This window comes from Pinus tabuliformis, chromosome 3_2, assembly GCF_031772625.1.
Source record: "Pinus tabuliformis cultivar Carrire ecotype Pingquan chromosome 3_2, CPIR1, whole genome shotgun sequence".
Lineage (NCBI taxonomy): Eukaryota > Viridiplantae > Streptophyta > Pinopsida > Pinales > Pinaceae > Pinus > Pinus tabuliformis.
This window is the reverse complement of record NC_142302.1, coordinates 542,574,471-542,593,356: the sequence shown is the minus strand read 5'-3', so window position 1 is coordinate 542,593,356 and position 18,886 is coordinate 542,574,471. Positions and strand designations below refer to the sequence as shown.

Genomic DNA, 18,886 nt, shown 5'->3' with positions numbered 1-18,886 from the left:
TTTTCTTGGCATGAAGTTTGATATGTCTCTTCACTAACCACCATCGATGCTGCAGCATTTCTTGGAACTGCGTCTTGAGCCACATTGACCTCTTTAGGATGCTGATGGCTTTGGATATTGTCAAAACTTATATCAACCTTAATGCCAATATGATTTCCTTCATTGTGGATACATGGTAGCATCCCTATGAGTGTCCTGCCTCTGTAGCCCACCTAAATCAGTTCCCAAATGGTTTTCATGCATAAGTGCTTCTCGCATTCCATTCTTATTGAAGGGCGTGGACTTTGAAATATTGGTTGATGAAATATTACAATTTTTGTCTGCATGTATCTCAACCTCTGTATCTTTGAATTCTCCAAGGCCTTTTAAAACAGTGGGAAAATTTAGAGATCTATCACTAATAATGACTTTAACATTATCCTTTATTGAGGAGTGTCCAGTATAACGATTTGATTTATGCCTATTTCTTCTTGCATATAGCCTTTAGCTCCCATGCGTACACCCCCCCCCCCCTAAGTATTTTGATTCTTTTAAATGTGTTTGAATCCGACTTCCATCCAGCTGTGATGTCTGCTTTCCTGTGCAACATGTCCTTTCCCATCACAACATGATGTGATTCTTTCATCATCCACGACTTCTGTATCACCAACAAAATTGCCTGCTGCGTTTAATTAGTTGCCAAGAAAAGTCCCAGGTCTTCTATTGCTTTCGGCAAAATCTCCAATTGGTAAGGCATTCAAAGAAAAGCTACCTTTTGATTCACTGCAAAGTATCATTGAATGATTTATTGGCTACCATAAGAGTTTATGTAAGTAAGTATTGGTTGTGCTCCATCACAAAAGCAGAGATTTTGCAAATTCGTAGAGACAATAAAAACAAAGCTAAGCAGGTGATAAGCCTGAAGAAAACCTTGTTAGGTACTACTCAGCCAGTGGATCCATCGGTGATGGAGACAGAAAACCAATAGAGTTTGTCTCTCCAAATTTGAAATCCGAAACCAATAGAGTTTGTCTCTCCAAATTTGAAATCTGAAAATTTTCCTCTTGAAAAGAATAAAACAAGATGTAAGCTACAGCAAAGCAAATAACCCTCACTAAGCATGGACTGTAAATTCAAAGGAAATGAATAAGAGATGAGACCTTCTCTAGTGATTCCATCTCCCGCCTCCGTTCTTCACGAACAAAAAACTCCTACCTGATTTCATGGTAATCATTTCTCTAGTGGATCAGTGAATAGAACAACACCGTTAAAAGAAAGCTTTGGGACCATAAAAATGGTATACAAGCAAAATTACTGCTCACGAAGGGAAACCGAAGCTGTGGCGCTTGTATGAACAGTGGCGGGAGATGTGGTTATAACATTTCAGAACCAACTAAAACGTTTATTTGCTATTGTCCCGATGGCACCTCGCATACAGAGATATGCCCACCCATAGCATTGCTACTTTTCCTGAACCCCTTCTCCCAATTCGATTACGAGACCCAATGCTTAAATTATCACAATCTATAAAAATGTTTTAAATGTTCCCTCCATTCTGCACTCTTGAACCCATGGACATATGTGTATGTGTTTCCCTATATTGTCAAGTATTTCCCCTCTTTGCAAAAACTATCGATTTTGCTTTTACTCATAATAGTTGTTATGACCGCGTTGCAGGTCATAAAAACCGGCCCGCCATTGTAATAGGTAAATATAATTCTTCCTAGTATTCGGTATCTCCACGGTGATTTAGTACTGAATTTGTATCTTTCTTTTCATTATTTTATTCGGCGTTGGACACAGGATCACATTCATATCTATCTGCTCGTGTCACCACAGGTTGCTCCACTGGAGGAATTGCTTTGGTAGCAATAGCGGTACTGTTATTAGGGTATTGTCTGAAAAAAAGAAAAAGTTCTAGGAATTTCTGCAAATATGAGAGAAAGGACATGGAAGCGTGTGTGCTTGGGCGCGAGACAGGCGATTTGCCAATATTCTCTTACGAAGCACTTCGCCAGTCAACAAATTGCTTCCACGAGGAGAACGAAATTGGTGTTGGAGGGCTCGGGTCGGTCTATCTGGGTAAGCTTAGCGACGGAAGAACTGTGGCGGTAAAGAGACTTTCTCATGATAACTCCAAGAGGGTCGATCAGTTCGATCAGTTCATCAATGAGGTTAAGATTTTTTCGACTTTGAATCATCCACACATTGTCCGGCTTTATGGCTGCACCCCTGCACACAGCCCACAGCTGCTGCTCGTATACGAATTTTCCCCAAACAGAACCCTAGCTGATCATCTTCATGGCGATCGCAAAGACCCCAAGGGATTACCATGGAATACTCGCTTTAATATTGCTGTTCAAACTGCGCAGGCCTTGGCTTTTCTTCACAGTGTTCATCCGCCTATATTGCACAGAGATGTGAAATCCTCAAACATTCTCTTGGGAGAAAATTTTATTGCCAAAGTGGCTGATTTTGGGCTTTGCAGACTTGTGCCTGTAGATGCCTCACATGTCACCACTTCTCCACAGGGCACACCAGGCTACCTTGATCCAGTGTATTATCAGTGCTATCAGCTGACAGAGAAATCCGATATGTACAGCTTCGGGGTCGTTTTGGTGGAGATCATTTCTGCCAGATTAGCAGTGGACACCAATCGGAAGACCAGGGAAATCAACCTTGCTACCATGGCAATAGCTAAGATTCAAGAAGGGGCTTTGCATGAGCTTGTGGATCCGCAGCTCAATATCGAAAAGAACCATGAGGCGAAGGCCATGGTATGTGCCGTTTCCGAATTAGCGTTCAGATGCCTGGCGTCAGAAAGAGATGACAGACCACACATGGAGCAAGTTGTTACTGAGCTTGAGGAAATCAGACATTTGTGTGTTGGCAGTTCAAATGGTCCAGGTGAATTAGAGGAAGGATACCTTTCCAACATCAAACAGCTGAGCACAGCGCCAATATCTCCCACCTCTGTTGAAGACACGTGGCGCACGAAGCTTCACTCCCAGGCAGTGCATAATTTCTCCCTTGGAACTTCGTATGCATAGTGTTTAATTTGCAGTTTTCAGATTTGGCGCACCAGAAGCTTCACTCCCAAGCAGTGCATAATTTCTTCCTTGGAACTTTGTATGCATAGTGTTTAATTTGCAGTTTTCAGATTTGCTCCAGAATCTGGCTTTCTGACCTTAACCCAGGATGTAAAAAGACCACAGGTAATTAACATTCCCGTCTAGCTGGACTGTATAATGGCCGGGAGGCATAACCGCATGCTATTAAGGTAGGGCAGAGAATAATGAGACTGGGTATATTAGAAATTGAACCAAACCTGTTTCATATTACATGCTGTTGGAGGAAATTTTTGTAGGATAGAAATATGGAGCCTCCCAATGTTATAATATAAACAACATTTGTTTGTATTTAGTATTTACATAAAAGTTTGGTCAAGTTTGCAATCACTGCTACCTGAGCTCTGCTTGAGTCATGTATCTCAACCTCTGTATCTTTGACTTCTCCAAGGCCCTTTAAACCAGTGGGCAAAGACCATTTACGTTGGTGTCACCATCAATTAAAAAAAATTATAACTGATTTATGTCGCCCCTTTCATATTTAATTAAGAAATTATAAAAGAAACATTTATCACCATTTGGTTCCTTTTGTGACACCAGTGGACTACTACCCTGCTGCAAAGGAGACATCACCCCTGCATGAGAGTGTCTCTACTTCATGCCAAAACTTCATGAATTTTATTGAAGACAAATGAGGAGATACTGTGGCAGAAACAGAGAGGAAGGTTTTGAATATTTTATCAGATTAATGGGTGATGTAGTGCGCTGAAGGGTCATACTTGTTCTTGAATTAAAAAGGAAATTTAAGCTTCATAAACTACAATAATATCTGCACCTATTCAGAGAATACAGGACAAGCTATATATGCTAAGATTCAAGATGGGCATGGGGGCTGTGAAATTTCTTATGTGGAATTAGGCAAAATCGCTTTAGCAGAACATAAAATTGCTATTGGAGAAATTAGGAGGGCTTCAATTATAGCCAAGGTTCCTACAATACCACATATTCCTACAATACCATGCTAGAAATCCTCGGAAGAGCCCGCATGGTGAAGGAGATGGCACGCGTTTTAGATTTGATGCAAAAGCAACGCTGTAGGCTTAATTCCCAGACCTATTTAATAATTCTCCGCAACCTCGGAATAGCAGGTGGTTTGGAGCAAATTCCTTCAGCCCTGGAAAAGATGAAGAAATCTGGGCTTATGCTTAGTGACTTTGCTTACAATGGTCTTATAGGATTACTAATCAAATCAGGATTTCGGAAAGAAGCCGTGGTGGTGTACAGGAAGATGATTTCGGAAGGATTGTTGCCAAGCCTAAAATGTTATTCTGTACTAATGGGTGCCTGCGGAGAAATGGGAGATACAGGACAAGTGATGGGACTTCTGGCTGAAATGCGAAAATTTGGCTTGAGACCCAATGTGTACACCTTCACACTCTGCATAAAGATACACGGGAGAGCTGGCAAGGTCGATGAAGCATGGGGCCTGTGGAGACAAATGAAGGAGGAGGGCTGCAAACCGGATGTTGTGTTGTTCACCACATTAATGGATGCTCTCTGTAATGCAGGTAGATTGGATGAGGCGACAGCATTACTGAAAGAGATGAGAAGCAACAAATGTAGTCCTGATTCTATCACATACAATACTTTGATAGATAAATATGGGGATTGTGGCCTTGTCGATGCTGCATGGGAGCTTTGGAAGGAGATGATAGCTGATGGATGTGCTCCAACTGTAGTTACCTTTACTACTATTATCAACGCCCTATGCACAGGTGGAAATACTGATGAGGCACTTGCAGTGTTGGATGAAATGGTGGAGAGAGGGAGTTCTCCCAATCTGTATACTTACAATTCGTTGATTGGAGGTCTTCTTAAGAATAACAGGTTGGAGGATGCACAGAAGTTTTTTCAGGTTATGCACAATAAAGGGTGTGATCCAACATCTTTAACCTACAGCTTATTCATCGATTATCATGGAAAGAATGGTGAGGCTGATGAAGCATATGACGTGTTTCTGCAGATGAAGAAAAAAGGAATTTCTCCAAATGTTGTTTCCTTCAATGTTTGTATAGATAGCCTCGGGAGGGTAGGAAGGATTAAAGAAGTGAATGAACTTTTTGAAGAAATGAAACGGACAGGTCTGTCCCCTGATGTAATCACGTATAATATCATGATATGCTGCTATGCCAAGGCAGGAAAAGTGGATGAAGCTATTGGGATGACCTTGAAGATGATAGAAAGTGGGTGTGAACCAGACACTGTCACTAACAATACTTTGATTGATATTCTTTACAAGGAAGACAGAACAGATGAGGCATGGGAGATGTTTCACAAAATGCAGCAGGTGAATCTTCCCCCCACTGTTATAACATATAATATTCTGGTAGATGGGCTTGGCAAAGATGGCAAGGTTAAGGAAGCAATAGAGTTATTTCAACGAATGAGGGAAAAGGGATGCCCACCAAATGTTATTACACACAATTCAATGTTGAATGGTCTCTGTAAGAATAAAGAGGTAGATATGGCTTTCAAGATAATGCAAGAGATGACAGAAAATGGGTGTTACCCTGATGAGATAACTTACAACATACTAATTGATGGTTTCATAAAAACAAATAGAATTGATGAAGCTTGCCAGCTCTTTGAAGATATGAAAAACAAATTTTCTCCAAACCTTGTAACTATGGGTACTGTTTTGCCAGGGCTTGCAAAAGCTGGGCAAATGGATTATGCTTTGAGAGTGTTCAAGGAGTTCTATGATGTGATGGGACTGCTTCCCGATGATGTTGCTTGTGCAGCCCTAATTGATGGCCTGGGCAGAGTGGGCAGGTTGGATGAGGCAATCTTGACCTATGAAGAAATGTTGGCTAAGGGTGGTAGTCAATACATATATGTGGTACGCTCTCTCATCAAATCCCTATGCAAAGCAGGAAGAGTGTTTGACGCTCACAGAGTATTTGAAGAATCAAAAGATCGAGGCGTTGCTCTTGACACTATTGCTTACAATACTCTTATTGATTGGTTATGTAAAGCCGACCATATGCATATTGCCTGGGATCTTTTCAAACAGATGAAGAAGTCAGGTTGTAATCCAAATGTTTACACTTACAACGCCTTCTTTGATGCTCTTGGAAAGGCTGGAAAGATGGATGATGCTTTCAAGCTTCTTGATGAGATGCGTGCTAGAGGATGCAAGATGAATACAGTAAACTACAACACCCTCATATCAGGTCTTGTGATGGCCGGTAGAGTGGATGAAGCCATAGATTTGTATGGTCATATGGTGAAGAGGGGATATCTTCTCTCCCCATCTACTTATGGTCCTCTTATTGATGGACTTGGTAAGGCAGGAAGAGTATTCTGAGGCCAATCACTTCTTTCAAGAAATGATTGAAAACGGGTGCAGGCCTAATTGTGCAGTTTACAATATTCTCATGAACGCCTTTGGGAAGGTAGGGGATGTAGATGAAGCTTGTCAGCTTTTCGAGAGAATGGTAGCAGAGGGCATAAAACCTGATGTAAAATCATACACTATTCTCATAGGCAGTCTTTGTATGGTTGATAGGGTAGATGAGGCTTTTCATTTCTTTGTAGAACTGAAGTCTAGTGGCTTGAAGCCTGATACAATTGTGTATAATATCATCATTGATGGACTGGGCACAGCTGAAAAGTTGGAGGAAGCATTTAAAGTTTTTGAGGAAATGAAGAACAGTGGTTCTATCCCAAACTTGTTTGCTTACAATTCCTTGATAGGTCACCTTGGAAAGGTTGGTATGATGGAGGAAGCAGGTGAGGTATATGCAGAACTCCTTTCTAGGGGTTATGAACCAAATGTTGCTACCTACAATGCACTAATTCGCACGTTTAGCATAGCAGGCAGAGTGGATCGTGCATATGCAATCTTTGAAGAGATGATGGCCAGCGGTTGTGAGCCAAATCCATTAACATATTCCAATCTACCAAATGAGTTTTGAAAGGTGACGAGGATGTTTTTATTTTTTCTCACTTTGATGCATTCTGGGTTTCCATCTATAGAGAACAATATATGATTATCCTTAAGATTATTGGTCTTTTCTTCTACTGTGAAACAATTACATACCAAAATTGATTCTCAAAAGACTGGATCCTTTTATTTCTGGATCTCTCTGCTGTTTGCTGTTTTAACAGTTTCTTTCCTTGTTATCAAATTTCAGTGTTGGTGATGGTTTAACAGGATTATCAGTATGACTATCGTAAAAATGTTGGCAAATAGAGAAGGTTAAAGCCTTTCAAATAGTGTGGTGATGCAGCATGTATACTCCCTTGAAGAAGGGTAAGTGTATGCTTGATCAATGTATTCGTTCAGATGGGCTGGTAATCATTTTCCTCAAATCTAGACCAAGAGACATTCCTTCCCATACTGTTTACTGTTGCTAAACTCTCATTGCCATTAGAGATTATAGAGACACTACTGTTAATGTGACAGAAAATTGACCTCCAGATTTTTTTGTTGTTGGAGAATTGCTTCACATATTATTGCACAGAACAAAGAGTTACAGCATGCAAATATGGTTTATCTTTTTTCAGGTAATATGGACGGTAATAAACAAAAGGCTCTACCTTTTGAGATTGAATTTCATATAAATTTTGACTGGTAAATGTTATAATTTTGGCCTAGATTTACTTTTCTGACAGTGTAAAACTTGAAACATCACAAAGGGAAGTTAACAGTTCCATGTTCTCATAGTTGGAAACGCTGCATTAGGTGGTTGGAACTTTGCCATATTAAGTCATGTCAAGAATGCTGTCACAGTCCTATGTAAACCTGCAGGAAGCTTATTTCCATGAAGCCATCTAGTACAGTTGCTAACCTCATTGAAGAGCGGAGGACTCTGGGGCATGTGATACGTTGGAAAGGGTGTAGATAGAGGGCTCTTCATAATTTGCTAGTGTGACGACTTGTACAGAACAGCCAGCAGATGATGACAGTACCATGATGACACACAATAAGCACTGAAATAATTGAAATTCTGAACAAACCAAAGAGTAGAGGTGGAAGCCATGGCTGCCAAAGAATAAAGCTAGGGAGATGGTAAAATGTTTTGTTATAAGAATGTCCATTCTTTTGACGATGAAATCATGAAAGGCATTGATCTCTAATTGATCACCATATGGCTGACTAGATTCATCAACAGGGATCCTGTCATAAATTATTTGTTCTTTCTACCTGTGTCTTGTTTCTGCTGTGAATTAGCTTATGTTTTTACATTTTTATCTTCCTGCCACTTTGTATTCAAAACAAAGACTTATTGAAACGTGGGTTGGTATAGGTCTTCAATCTCCTACGAGCATAATCATTGCTTTTGGTGCTCTATCTCCTCGGTAAAAGCCAAAAGGTGGATTTTACTATAGAATACAAATAATCCTATTCTTGTTCACTATGAGGAGGACATACCATTGCTTGGGTCATGGAACAAGGATAACAAGTTTTACTTCTTTTGGAACTTTGCGATAATAATTTCTTTTCTTATTTTTTGGTCTACATATTTATCATTTAATTTGGTACTGCCATATTGATTTTATCATGCTTGTGTCACGACCTTGTCAGTAATTCACAGCAGTGTGACCTGGGTGCAGGTTGCAGGATATATGGGAGAGGAACAACTTGGCACGGCATTGGAGAATGCAGATGTTGTGATCATTCCTGCTGGTGTGCCTCGAAAACCTGGCATGACCCGTGATGATCTCTTCAACATCAATGCAGGGATTGTTAAATCTCTTTGCTCTGCAATTGCAAAATACTGCCCAGAGGTAAGTTGTCATGATTTATGATCTTCTTTGAAGTTTTTGTTTTCATGCGATTTTCTTATTGACTATTTCATAGGAATAAGCATGACGTTCATTGTAAGTTGCTTTGTCGAAGGCTTTGTATGTTTGAGATCTATAGAGATGGCAATATATACAAATACATATTTGCAAGAATCTTTAAGCAAGTTGTTGATCTAGATTTACATACTGTTCTTGTATATAATCAATTCTACTGGAGAGGTTAACGAAGCTTGAAGACTTCTTTGAGTCAAACGAATAGGTGATTGACTCATTATTGACTCTTTATTTAGACAAATTGCAGCTAACTTTTGCCCATAAGAAGGAAATACTAATTGAAATGAACTTAAGAGTAATTAGCTGTGTAGTCCAATGCAAGTTTGCAGCCACTGTTAAAGCCCTGTTATTCTTGTTTCTCCTCTTGTAGTTAGTAACTTAGCTTTTGGACTTTTGAGAAAATTGGCATATGAATATCAATATAAAAAATATCCTTGGTCTTCTATTTAACTGTGCACAAATCCACTTGATCACGAGGTATCCTCTATAACATTATATATTACATACAATCAGTATGTACTACCATTAGTGTGGCAAGTTAATAGATAAAGAAGTATGTTTCACAATTATTTGTTTTGTTCATGTACTGGTGTGTGTGTAAAGTATGTATAGTATATTGTTACATATTATATAGATAGAGATATGGAGAGGGGGGAGAGTGTACTGGATAATGTTTTCCTTCTATCAGGAATGGTATATTTGGATTCAAGAAATCATCTAGAATTGGTTTTTATGGCATTGCTGAGGACTTGATATCCATGGCAGGCAATTGTAAATATGATCAGCAATCCTGTAAATTCTACTGTACCAATAGCTGCTGAGGTTTTTAAGAAGGCAGGGACCTATAATGAAAAGAAACTCTTTGGTGTTACTACTCTTGATGTTGTCCGCGCAAAGACGTTCTATGCTTCAAAAGCAGGAGTTCCTGTTGAAGGTTTAAAATTCTGGCTTGTTATGCTTAGCTACTCTCAAATATTTAGTATTCTGTAAAATATTTTTACTTTTTATAATTTAATCATGAAATATGCATCCTGGGCAAACATGCCAGGCACTTCTCCTCATTTCAAGGATGGTATCATAGGGCTCAAGGCCATCAGAAATATAGTCAGCTCAAGATGTCACTTGAGGGAATTGAACCCGGGTGGGAAGGATAACAGTCTTTGCACACAACCATCTGGGCTAGACCCAATACATGATATGCTGCAGGATCTTACCAACATCATGCTTTTATTAACATTAGATACAATTCTCAGTTTTATGTTTGTTGTTGATGTCATCCTATGATGTCTGCAGAAGTTGATGTTCCTGTTGTAGGTGGACATGCGGGTGTTACAATTCTTCCACTTTTTTCACATGTATATGACTTTGTTGGATCCTCATCTTGAGTTTGTTCTTTACTCTTGGATATTAGAAGATTAATTTATCAAAGATAAAATGAGATCATAATTACCTACCCTTCAATACAGTTAAAAAGGGAACTAACACTTTTTTGTTTTGATAATTTTTTTTAGGCAACACCAAAGCCAAACTCTGTATTGTCTGAGGAGGACATTAAAGCCTTGACAAAGCGCACACAGGATGGAGGAACTGAAGTTGTTGAAGCAAAAGCAGGGAAAGGTTCAGCCACACTGTCTATGGCGTAAGTTTATGTTTTGGTCCTCTATAGTGGCTAATATGCATTCATATCTTTTGAATGTTTTTTTATTCTTATGTGACTGTCTAGAGTGCTGAATTTTTCATCTTGATGCAGTAGTTGGAGTCAGATAATCTTATCATGGTGTGTGCTTCATGATTTCATGCTTGGCATGCAACATGATTTCATGCTTGATAAGTACCTAATCTGAGATTCACTGTCAGTGAGAATATGGCATGAAGGAGCTTCTTTCTCTTTATCTGAATCTTGTACTTCATACATTTGCATGTCTCAAATCTTTTGCCTTAAGCTTAGGTACTTATCCTACATGAAATCATGTAGCATGCATGTCTCAAATCTTTTCCCTTAGGCTTTCTCATTTGTGTGAAACTCAGCGGGTGCTTTTAACCTGTGAGGTTTGACCGATGGATTGTTGCCTTTCATTTACCTTAGTTTGATTGAAATGTTCAGAGTTAATCTAGATTCTGCATGCAAAGATCCTTCCCTAAGAAAAGCCATGAGTCTCTTCAAGGATGTTATTCCTTCTTAAACATAAGATATGTCAAATGGATCCCGCAAAAGTTGTGTGCTTGATGATGGGTAAATCTGGGTATGAGATTTACAAATTTGCACTTACATGTATGCCTGTGGTTGCAATTCACAGATAGGCGCATAGCATCCATTCATTACCTCATCTTGAGCATTTGAGCATGGTTCATGCAAAAAACATTGCTGGTCAGTTAAATCCATTAGTTGAAAACATGGAAGTGAAGAGTAGTGTTGTAGTCTTCTCTATGTTGATGAATGCTTTTTGAGACTTCAAAATGTTTAGACATGCAATTCCTTTTTCATCTTGCTCCTGTGTTCTCAAATTTTTTTTTTCTACTGTTTTTTAAGGCCAAATATAAACCATGGGATATATATTTTTCCTACCGCGTTTTTTTCGTTCTCTGTATGCTGGATCTGTTCTCTCTGTGAACGATAGAGATGTTTTGATCTTAGTTTCAAGGGATCTCCATTGGGATCGATCGTACGACGACCCACTTGGTAGGATCTACTTTTCGTTAGTGTTTTACCTGTTATTAGTTCTTTGATTTTACGTTTCTGATATTGTCCATGGTCAGATAATTTATTTGTTTTGGTAAGCGCCTATTTTTTTAAAGGAACCAGGCCTTATACCAGGCTTAGACTCCACTGCTATAACCTGTCAAGGTCTCTGGGATTCTTCGAATGTGGAATTTATTCTTTTGGCCACATTTTTGCAGGAAATATGCCTTTCGGGGCTTTTGAACGTGGGTTTGAGCCCTGAAAGCGCAATGATTTAATTTCTTAAACACAACCCAATTCACGTTAATGGTCAACTCAATTCACTTTCATGGTCAGTTTGTAAATGTGTTTGTGCATATTTTGATTGATGAAAAAAAGCACCTAGATATTTATTTCGTGGAAATCCATGGCTGCATCATGTGCACCTACTCGATTAGGGTTTTTAATTTTATGGATCTAGGTGACATTTGGCCCACAATCCATTGAAGCAACGCCCATCGCATTGTCATTCTAAAACGATTGTATTGTACACCGTGAATATTGGATTTGACTATACCTGACATTCTTTGGGCCATTTCAAAAGAGGCAGATATTGAGGGCTACATTATTATTATTTTTGATTGTTTTCTTGTTGGCAAATGTCTTTCTGTTAACATAGTGGGTTTTGCCCTTATTGTAGATGATACAAACATAGAATCTCTATTCCACCAATTTCATGCAGGATTTGCACCTGATCTTGTCTGTTGAATCTCAATATGGTAGTTAACTCCGATGGTGAGATAATGCCGCAACATACTTCTAAGAGGGCACTGAAAGTGCTATGATTTAACTACTTGACAATAATCTGCCTGACATTTATGGCTAGATTGAAATTTGGGCTGTGCTTATTATTATTATTAGCAGTAGTAGTATTTGCTATTGATAGGAGAAGGTTGAAATTGAGGTTGGGCTCACTATTATTGTTTTTGTTTGGTCAAGGCCTTTTGACTGGCGTGGGTGAAACACCTTAATTGCATCTATTCATCAAAGTCACGCATGACTTGCAGATGGGCTCATTTGTGCAAACCTCAATAGCACAGGGGTCATCATTAACAACACCTCTGCATTATCATTGAACTGGTGTTTATCACGTTAACCCGACTTCATATTTTGGAATGACATGGGCAGCCGCATTATCATGGGAATATGCCTCCTGGGTTTTGAACCTGGGTCATCCTCATGACAAGCACCCTACAACTTGCCACTAAACCACAGCCCAATGGACGAGGTAGTTCATATTTTTTTGATGAAAAGTGCATCTATATTTTTAGCAGAATCCACGGCTGGATCATATGCCTCTGCTTAATAGGACTTTTTGATTTGATGGATCTAAGTCATACTTGGCCTAATGACTACTTAGAAGTTAGAATAGTCTCATTGCATTGTCAATTTGTTATTTTGTGAGGATTGAATTGATGACCCTCTGCATATTGGATTTGCCTCTATATCCAACCTTTTTGGGGTCGTTTAGATTTGCCTCTTTATCCATGAGTAGATTAAATCAAAATAGTCTTCGCAAATTAAACTAAGGTTGAATAAACTCCCTAAAGTGGCTTGTGAAATGCTAATTATTTATCACAGCATCACTTTTATACCTGGATTGGATAAGACTATACCCTGATTGAAATGTCGTATACCTGGATTGGACAAGATTATACCCTGATTGAAACGTGGGTTGGTATAGGTCTTCAATCTCCTACGAGCATAATCATTGCTTTTGGTGCTCTATCTCCTCGGTAAAAGCCAAAAGGTGGATTTTACTATAGAATACAAATAATCCTATTCTTGTTCACTATGAGGAGGACATACCATTGCTTGGGTCATGGAACAAGGATAACAAGTTTTACTTCTTTTGGAACTTTGCGATAATAATTTCTTTTCTTATTTTTTGGTCTACATATTTATCATTTAATTTGGTACTGCCATATTGATTTTATCATGCTTGTGTCACGACCTTGTCAGTAATTCATAGCAGTGTGACCTGGGTGCAGGTTGCAGGATATATGGGAGAGGAACAACTTGGCACGGCATTGGAGAATGCAGATGTTGTGATCATTCCTGCTGGTGTGCCTCGAAAACCTGGCATGACCCGTGATGATCTCTTCAACATCAATGCAGGGATTGTTAAATCTCTTTGCTCTGCAATTGCAAAATACTGCCCAGAGGTAAGTTGTCATGATTTATGATCTTCTTTGAAGTTTTTGTTTTCATGCGATTTTCTTATTGACTATTTCATAGGAATAAGCATGACGTTCATTGTAAGTTGCTTTGTCGAAGGCTTTGTATGTTTGAGATCTATAGAGATGGCAATATATACAAATACATATTTGCAAGAATCTTTAAGCAAGTTGTTGATCTAGATTTACATACTGTTCTTGTATATAATCAATTCTACTGGAGAGGTTAACGAAGCTTGAAGACTTCTTTGAGTCAAACGAATAGGTGATTGACTCATTATTGACTCTTTATTTAGACAAATTGCAGCTAACTTTTGCCCATAAGAAGGAAATACTAATTGAAATGAACTTAAGAGTAATTAGCTGTGTAGTCCAATGCAAGTTTGCAGCCACTGTTAAAGCCCTGTTATTCTTGTTTCTCCTCTTGTAGTTAGTAACTTAGCTTTTGGACTTTTGAGAAAATTGGCATATGAATATCAATATAAAAAATATCCTTGGTCTTCTATTTAACCGTGCACAAATCCACTTGATCACGAGGTATCCTCTATAACATTATATAGTACATACAATCAGTATGTACTACCATTAGTGTGGCAAGTTAATAGATAAAGAAGTATGTTTCACAATTATTTGTTTTGTTCATGTACTGGTGTGTGTGTACAGTATGTATAGTATATTGTTACATATTATATAGATAGAGATATGGAGAGGGGGGAGAGTGTACTGGATAGTGTTTTCCTTCTATCAGGAATGGTATATTTGGATTCAAGAAATCATCTAGAATTGGTTTTTATGGCATTGCTGAGGACTTGATATCCATGGCAGGCAATTGTAAATATGATCAGCAATCCTGTAAATTCTACTGTACCAATAGCTGCTGAGGTTTTTAAGAAGGCAGGGACCTATAATGAAAAGAAACTCTTTGGTGTTACTACTCTTGATGTTGTCCGCGCAAAGACGTTCTATGCTTCAAAAGCAGGAGTTCCTGTTGAAGGTATTTAAAATTCTGGCTTGTTATGCTTAGCTACTCTCAAATATTTAGTATTCTGTAAAATATTTTTATTTTTTATAATTTAATCATGAAATATGCATCCTGGGCAAACATGCCAGGCACTTCTCCTCATTTCAAGGATGGTATCATAGGGCTCAAGGCCATCAGAAATATAGTCAGCTCAAGATGTCACTTGAGGGAATTGAACCCGGGTGGGAAGGATAACAGTCTTTGCACACAACCATCTGGGCTAGACCCAATACATGATATGCTGCAGGATCTTACCAACATCATGCTTTTTTTAACATTAGATACAATTCTCAGTTTTATGTTTGTTGTTGATGTCATCCTATGCTGTCTGCAGAAGTTGATGTTCCTGTTGTAGGTGGACATGTGGGTGTTACAATTCTTCCACTTTTTTCACATGTATATGACTTTGTTGGATCCTCATCTTGAGTTTGTTCTTTACTCTTGGATATTAGAAGATTAATTTATCAAAGATAAAATGAGATCATAATTACCTACCCTTCAATACAGTTAAAAAGGGAACATACACTTTTTTGTTTTGATAATTTTTTTAGGCAACACCAAAGCCAAACTCTGTATTGTCTGAGGAGGACATTAAAGCCTTGACAAAGCGCACACAGGATGGAGGAACTGAAGTTGTTGAAGCAAAAGCAGGGAAAGGTTCAGCCACACTGTCTATGGCGTAAGTTTATGTTTTGGTCCTCTATAGTGGCTAATATGCATTCATATCTTTTGAATGTTTTTTTATTCTTATGTGACTGTCTAGAGTGCTGAATTTTTCATCTTGATGCAGTAGTTGGAGTCAGATAATCTTATCATGGTGTGTGCTTCATGATTTCATGCTTGGCATGCAACATGATTTCATGCTTGATAAGTACCTAATCTGAGATTCACTGTCAGTGAGAATATGGCATGAAGGAGCTTCTTTCTCTTTATCTGAATCTTGTACTTCATACATTTGCATGTCTCAAATCTTTTGCCTTAAGCTTAGGTACTTATCCTACATGAAATCATGTAGCATGCATGTCTCAAATCTTTTCCCTTAGGCTTTCTCATTTGTGTGAAACTCAGCGGGTGCTTTTAACCTGTGAGGTTTGACCGATGGATTGTTGCCTTTCATTTACCTTAGTTTGATTGAAATGTTCAGAGTTAATCTAGATTCTGCATGCAAAGATCCTTCCCTAAGAAAAGCCATGAGTCTCTTCAAGGATGTTATTCCTTCTTAAACATAAGATATGTCAAATGGATCCCGCAAAAGTTGTGTGCTTGATGATGGGTAAATCTGGGTATGAGATTTACAAATTTGCACTTACATGTATGCCTGTGGTTGCAATTCACAGATAGGCGCATAACATCCATTCATTACCTCATCTTGAGCATTTGAGCATGGTTCATGCAAAAAACATTGCTGGTCAGGTAAATCCATTAGTTGAAAACTTGGAAGTGAAGAGTAGTGTTGTAGTCTTCTCTATGCTGATGAATGCTTTTTGAGACTTCAAAATGTTTAGACATGCAATTCCTTTTTCATCTTGCTCCTGTGTTCTCAATTTTTTTTTTCTACTGTTTTTTAAGGCCAAATATAAACCATGGGATATATATTTTTACCCTGAAGACCTCCAAATCATTTGGAAAAGGAGGTGCTGCAGCAAAAGAGATGGGTTGAATTTGTTGTTTGGATGGACTCTATGGTATGTAATCTTAGTTGGATTTCCAATATACTTTTAAACCATATTTTCATTTTATTTTTTAGTACTATTAGATATTATATCTTACCTAATTTTATGGTTAACATTGTATAACAAAAACATGCGTTGTGTTATGTAATTAATACTAACATGTAATATTGATTTTTTTTGTCAGAATGCTATAGGTAATGATTGCCAAGACGACGATCCAAATTATGTTCAACATATATCAGGAGATGATGAGGATGAGGATGAGGATGATGGTGGTGAAGGAGGAGATGATGATGATAGTTGCGGTGTTGGTGATGATGTGGATCAGAGTAATGAGGATGGTCAAGATGATCATGAGGATGATCTTGGTGGTGGTAGCTAGGCATGCACATGCATTGTTTTTTATGAAGAAATTATTGTGTAGAATGACATTGTTATGTTTAGATGGGTGTTGTGAATTTACCCTATATCAATGAGACATTTTGATTTTGTAATCATACGATGAGTTTGATTTATGTATGTTGTTAATTTATCGTAACGATATTCATGAAATATTTTGATTTGTTAATCATATTTGAATTTTAGTTGTTTTGATTAAAAATAATACTGATTTTATTAGTATTATGTTGCTATTTTTTACATGTTTTGAAAATTGTTAATGACACATTGTTATTTTTTTGGATGGATGTTGTCAATTTCTCTTAAATTTCTTTACAAATGATTTTGAATTGTGATATCTGCTTTAATGATATTTAGAAACTATCATATATTTCACTATGAATCTATAAAGGGGGTCATATATGTAAAGAAAAATATACTCTATATAAGAAGTCAAATGCGGATGTAACCATGGATGCAAAATTGAAAGTAAAATTGGATGTTAAACTAGGAATTAATACAAAATGCAAACAATTGACATACAAAGTGTTTTAAATTAGAAGTGAAAAATTGTGCAATAGTTGACACAAAGAAGGGAACAAAACATGGCATACAAAAGGATATCAAATTGGGCAAAAACAAGGACACATAAATGGGCACCAAATTAGATGCAAAAAAAGACAACAACTAGATGTAAAATAAGATGCAAAGTTGAGCGTTAAAAAGAAACAAAAAACGTTACAAATTAATATGCCAAATGATGATGCAAATAATGGTGTAAATTTGGGATGCAAACTTGGGTGCAAAAAAGGAAAAAAAAAAGATGTAAGAAAAGACATAAAACAAGATGCAAAATGGGGCTGAAAAAAGGTGAAACCAAGGATGCCATATTGGATGTAAAAAATGATTCCTAATCACATCCAAATTTAGGCTCGAACTCAGACACAAAATTATATGCAAATGTGGACACAAAATGAGGCAAAAAAAGATGCAAATTTGGATGGTGAAAACGATGTAAAACTAGACACCAAAAAAATGCAAAATTAGATGAAAAAGTCGGTGTAAATAATGATGCAACATTGGACACAAGTAGACACAAAAAAATGGTGCAAAAAGGGGCATAAAATAGCTTAAAATTGGATGCAAAACTTGGTGCAAAAACAAATACAAAAGTAGATGTAAAAAATGGCTCTAAATTGAATGTACCATTAGACACAAAATAAGATGCAAAGGTGGACACAACACATGACTCAACATAAGATGCAAATATAAATGCAAATTTCGATGCTCAAAATGATGTAACATTAGATGCAAGAGATGGTGTTAAAAATGATGCAAAATTGGATGAAACAAATGACGCAAAATATGGTGCAAAATGAGATGGGAAAAATGGAGACAAATCAAACGTAAATGTGGATGTAAAAAATGGTCCAAAAAAAGATGCAAAAATGGGCACAAAAATGGATGCAAAATTTGGTGCTAAATCAAATTCAACACATGGTGCAAAGATAGGCACCAAAGCTGGTGCAAAAATAGAAGCAAAAACTAGTGTAAGACTAGATACAAAACCTGGCGTACGACTAGATGCAAAAACTGACACAAAATGGATGCATAAAAAGACGTTAAATTGGATTCAAAATACAGTGTAAACTTGATGCAAATGATGGTGCAAAAATGGAAGCAAAGAATGACACAAAATAGGAAGCAAAAGAGAATGAAAAATAGATGCAAAAAATGACACAAAACTAGAAGCAAAACCTGTCATAAAATAAGATGCAAATCTTGGTTCAAAATTTGACGCAAAAAATGATGCATAGTTTGGTGTAAAAAATGATGCAAAATCTAGCGTGAAAAGGGATGCAAAATCAGGTGCAAAAAAGGACGCTTTAAAAATTGTACAATAGAGCCAGATTTAGCGCCAGGTTGCTCATCACAATTACAAAAAAAATGCACTAAAATTTGGCGCTAAATCTGGCGCAAATCGCTGGTTTTGTTGTAGTGTGTTG

General features: G+C 37.6%; 2 protein-coding genes across 2 annotated transcripts; both read left to right on the top strand.

Annotated features, from left to right (window-relative positions):
• Positions 1 to 1,588: 1,588 nt before the first annotated feature.
• Positions 1,589 to 16,514, top strand: LOC149181646 (uncharacterized). The gene is made up of 11 exons (XM_089416659.1): positions 1,589 to 1,686; positions 1,819 to 2,990; positions 8,667 to 8,840; positions 9,678 to 9,846; positions 10,206 to 10,267; positions 10,424 to 10,551; positions 13,607 to 13,796; positions 14,634 to 14,802; positions 15,164 to 15,225; positions 15,381 to 15,508; positions 16,399 to 16,514. Exons 2-11 carry the CDS (start codon positions 1,929 to 1,931, stop codon positions 16,487 to 16,489), a joined length of 2,235 nt encoding a protein of 744 aa, XP_089272785.1. The 5' UTR covers positions 1,589 to 1,686; positions 1,819 to 1,928; the 3' UTR covers positions 16,490 to 16,514.
• On the top strand, positions 3,796 to 8,378 carry LOC149181647 (uncharacterized). The gene is given in 5 exon segments (XM_089417972.1): positions 3,796 to 3,804; positions 4,012 to 6,408; positions 6,410 to 7,027; positions 7,244 to 7,362; positions 8,360 to 8,378. Coding segments are annotated over 3 exon segments (3,021 nt in total). The 3' UTR covers positions 7,025 to 7,027; positions 7,244 to 7,362; positions 8,360 to 8,378.
• Positions 16,515 to 18,886: the final 2,372 nt, after the last annotated feature.

What these genes read in the sequence shown, in the direction of transcription:
- LOC149181646 (XM_089416659.1), top strand. Translation starts at nt 1,929, where the DNA reads ATGGAAGCGTGTGTGCTTGGGCGCGAGACAGGCGATTTGCCAATATTC. An exon ending in GCACGAAGCTTCACTCCCAG is followed by an intron (nt 2,991 to 8,666) that starts GCAGTGCATAAT and finishes ACCTGGGTGCAG; the next exon opens with GTTGCAGGATATATGGGAGA. An exon ending in TCAGCCACACTGTCTATGGC is followed by an intron (nt 15,509 to 16,398) that starts GTAAGTTTATGT and finishes CTGTTTTTTAAG; the next exon opens with GCCAAATATAAACCATGGGA.